The sequence below is a fragment of the Pseudorasbora parva genome, chromosome 20 (genome assembly GCF_024679245.1).
Source record: "Pseudorasbora parva isolate DD20220531a chromosome 20, ASM2467924v1, whole genome shotgun sequence".
In the NCBI taxonomy this organism is placed as follows: Eukaryota; Metazoa; Chordata; class Actinopteri; order Cypriniformes; family Gobionidae; genus Pseudorasbora; species Pseudorasbora parva.
The window spans coordinates 20,320,508-20,324,642 of record NC_090191.1 but is presented as its reverse complement, the minus strand read 5'-3'; the positions used below and the strand labels follow the sequence as shown (position 1 = coordinate 20,324,642).

Sequence of the window (4,135 nt, the reverse complement as noted above, 5' to 3'; positions counted from 1 at the left end):
TTTCTCTGTTAGTGTTTTAAATGCCTTTTTTGTACCTCCTCAGTTTTACCATCAGCACATGTGCTTTTGTCTATGAAAGAACTCTTTTTAGATAGTCAGGGTCAGAGGTCTTAAATGAGCTAAAATGCATAAATTGAGTGTATTTTATGGCTATAATAGCCTACAGTAATCAATGTATACAACCACTTGATGTCGGCGAGCATTAACTTGATGTTGTGTTCATCAAAACACAGATGAAAAAAGATATAGGGACCTCCGCATCCAATCAGATGGTGTCAGACAGTTCTAATGGCTAATGTTTGTGGAATGTGTAATAACCACATTTGCAATACATGGAACTTGATCCTTTCTGTTTAGGATTATATATCACTTTTTAATAATTTTCTTGAACAAAAATGAGTGTGGTTTAAACGATAAGTCTTTTTGCTCTAATTCTTTTCTTGCTTTATTGCTCTTGAATTGCTTTGAAAATTGGCCTGCAATAATAAACAAAAAATCTTGTAGACCATGGGTTTATTGACCTTATTGTAATGACATTGAGCAGAGAAGTGGATTATCTTTTTTTTCTTTTATTAGAAAATGAATCAAAACAAAATGTCAGTTTACCTTTGCTATTCATGTACTTTTTATAATACAGTTTATTAATGTGCCATCATTATAGCATGATTGAAAACACTATATGTTGTCTGAGAACCTTATTATCATGCAAGGTTAACTATAAACTGAAAATGCTGCAAACAATTGTTTACACCAAAAGGCACTCTCTTTTGTGTACAACGTGTGTGTGTGTGTGTGAGTGGGGGGATTAACAAATAAAAATGAAAACAAATGCAATAACATACAAACAGAATAATTTTCATCATCATACATAGTACATTTATTTTTCTGCAGGGGTATGCTTCTCGCTTTTGGGGTGCGAGAGTCCTCAGGTTCAAATCCCGGACGAGCCCCCAGTTTTGTTGCCTTTGAACTATAAGGGCAGGTAAAGAGGTGACTGCAGCAGGTCTCTCTTTCCATAAGTGTTAGATCCGACGTTGGTTGGCGCATAGACGGTGCCGATGGTGTTGCTGGATCGGACGAGAAAATCTGCTAATCTCTGAGTAACACAGGTGGCTGTATTGCACCTCCTCTTTTCGATGTGATGACTGAAAGGTAGGCGAGAAGGGAGTCATTTGGTCAAATAAATTACAATTAATTACTTTATGATTTTTTTTTTCCATAATTCAAGTCACCATGAAATCAAAATTGTTCAGTCAGTTCTTGCTTTTATTGAATATTATAAATGATTCTCTAAAAACATGTTTACTGGCATGAGGGTGGGGCAACCTTTAACTCACATAGGATGACTACAAACTACAATGATCCAATCAATTCCCGATGGACAAAATCAAATCCCGCCCAACATTTTTTCTTGTTAAAGAAGCCGTTTCACTTGGCTATACATCACAACAAGGAATAAAAGACTATCACAACTTCAGCTTCATGCTGACTTTAAAGCCAAATTTAGGCACGACTTTGGCTAAGCTTGAAGACAAGCAAAATCTCGATTGTATGATCACAAGTAATAATGACTATAACATTGATTAATGAAAATAGTTCAAAAAAGCTAAAGCAGGTACAAGTGGTACAAGTTTAAATGGACTATTTCATTTTTTTTCTATCGATAAAGTGTGTTTATGAGCTGTTTAATTTATACCATTATTTAAAACTAAATTCATAAATTGATTAAATGAAGGGAACCCCTAAAAGTTTCTATATGTAAAACGCCTGACAGAACGCTGACAGAACGCTGACAGAATGTTTTTCTGGGTCAACATATTTGGTAATTCTGAAACAACATTCCTTTATGTAAATGTTGTCCTAACCCCTAAGCCTAACCCTGCCCATAAGTTATACCTAAAACCAGAAGCAAATTATAAATGAATAACACAGATGACGAAACACCTAACCCTGCAAGACTAAGCTTGACATAAACTATAAACCTCCCCTCAAATCTGATTGGAATGGTGTTACAGAGATGATGATCCACTAACATGCTGCACCTCTTGGTGAAAAAGGTTCTGCATATAATTACTTTGATGATACTACCTACCAAAATGGAAACATCTTTAAACAATGAATCATAATTGACCCAATTAATTTGCTCAAGTACCTGTTCACTGCACTTAGACCTCTCGGGGGCCGTTGCCTTGTAAAACTCACAAAGGGATTGTCAGATAGATCTGTAAAAAGCCATCCATCAGCCTCTCGCAAGTCATCTGGCTGCTCATTGGGCGAAAGCGAGTACCTGTCGACAAGAAGAGGCCACAAAGCACTATTACAGAGTGCCACTCTCTATGACAATCTTCTGAAGTGGAGATGTGTTGCAAGTGGATCATTTACACCCGCTGGTCATACCATTCTCATACACTTTTACACACTTGCAGCTGAGTTTTTACATCTCAAGGATGGACCAAATGTGCTACCTCAAGTTGTCAGGAAACTTAAAATGTGTTTGATGTGATATAATATTACACTCTTACAAAAAAAGGTAACTTTTTTTGAGTTATGCCATAGAATAACATTTTTGATTGCCCACAGAACCGTTCAGATTTGACCATTTTTGTTTCTTCTTTGTGTGAAGAATAAAAAATAAATAAAATAAATAAATAATAAATAAATAAATAAAAATTCTAAAGAACCTTTTGCGTAGAGGAAAGGTTCTGTGGATGATAAAGGTTCTTTGTGGAACCATCAATGCCAATAAAGAATCTTTTTAAGAGTGTAACATTAGCCTAAATTATTTATTTTAATTGTTTATATTCACATAAAATTATATAATTTGATAAAAATCTGACTACACTAACAAAAGTCAAATATAAAGGTCAAATCAACTAGAAATAGAGGTAGCAGCACATTTTTACTTTCAGCAGATTGACACTCATTTCTCTTTCTAAATCACTAATTTCCCCATTTTATAATAATAGTGAAGTCATAAAAGCAGAAGTAAGGGAATTATTTAGTGGCGTTTAAAAAAATCGATATAGATTGGCTTCTTCTAAATCGGATGAGATATATAATTTTGAATTTCTATAATTGAAAATATTCAGTAATTTTGTTATTCTAAAAATAAAAGCATTTAATGAACGATTTGACAAGTAAAACATGTCAGCCCCTGATTTAATTTAAATGAACTGATTTTAAGTGAAAGATATTAACTTCTCTACATTAGTTAACACAAATGAAGAATTTTTTAGGGGTTAGATAAGGAGCATCCTAAAAAGAATAGATCAAAAATCAGAATACAAAATACATCCCAAAACATTTTGATTTTTTATATTGGGTTAAAGACATACCTGTTGTGAGGGACTGTGGCGACACAATGCAGAATCACAAGGAAGATAAGGATCTGGGAGGACAATTTCAGATGATACATGGCAGACTGCAATACTTTTCTTGTGCAAAGTAAAAGGGGGGAAAAAAGAGGCATCAGCATGAGTAAAACTGGCATAGTAGAAGATCTTACAAAAACACTGGAAAGCATTTTGTGGACATTTCAGACATGTAAAGCATTACCCCCCAACATTTTAGACGTTCGATTACTCCCAAAAACTTCCCTTCCAGACAAACTCCATATTTTGTATTTTTAACTTGTATTACAGTGGACAACATTATCATTACTATTATTAAAATCACAATTTTGCCACTTTTAAGGTAAAAAAAAAAAAAAAAAAAAAAAAAAAAAAAAAAAAAACACTCATATAGAGTGTTGTTGTGCCTAATGATACTAGAAAAAGTTTCCATAAAGGGAAAAAGTACTCACTTCCAGCGGTTTCAAACCAGTGGACAGCAGCTCCAGAAGGTGCTGGCGATGTCTCTGTTTTTCACACACTCATTCACTCACTCCATCCATCCGCTCTGTTATAGGCTCCTACCCTCAACCACTTGTGACATCATCACACTTCTCCAAATATAGCTCTCAATTTCCAGCAGAGATCAGGGGTATATGGAGAGGGAGAGGGGCGGGAGGGGGGTTAGCTTGAAGAATTCAAACAGCAAGGGTCAAAAGCGGCGTTGACGCTTGTCATGACGTTCGTCGTGGACATCATCATCAACTGCCTTCACGTCATAATGTTTCAGATGACTTTGAGTAAAA

At 35.0% G+C, this 4,135-nt stretch overlaps 1 protein-coding gene across 1 annotated transcript; it reads right to left on the bottom strand.

Annotated features, from left to right (window-relative positions):
- Positions 1–607: 607 nt before the first annotated feature.
- LOC137049656 (calcitonin gene-related peptide 1) lies at positions 608–3,877 on the bottom strand. The gene is made up of 4 exons (XM_067428254.1): positions 3,803–3,877; positions 3,336–3,434; positions 2,153–2,287; positions 608–1,145 (listed from the first exon to the last, which is right to left on the bottom strand). The coding sequence occupies exons 2-4, from the start codon at positions 3,413–3,415 to the stop codon at positions 971–973; spliced, it is 390 nt and encodes a 129-aa protein (XP_067284355.1). The 5' UTR covers positions 3,416–3,434; positions 3,803–3,877; the 3' UTR covers positions 608–970.
- Positions 3,878–4,135: the final 258 nt, after the last annotated feature.

Coding starts and splice junctions, on each gene's coding strand:
- LOC137049656 (XM_067428254.1), bottom strand. CDS start 3,415: ATGTATCATCTGAAATTGTCCTCCCAGATCCTTATCTTCCTTGTGATT. Junction 2,288..3,335: donor GCCACAGTCCCTCACAACAG/GTATGTCTTTAA, acceptor TCTTGTCGACAG/GTACTCGCTTTCGCCCAATG. Junction 1,146..2,152: donor GGTCTAAGTGCAGTGAACAG/GTACTTGAGCAA, acceptor CCTACCTTTCAG/TCATCACATCGAAAAGAGGA.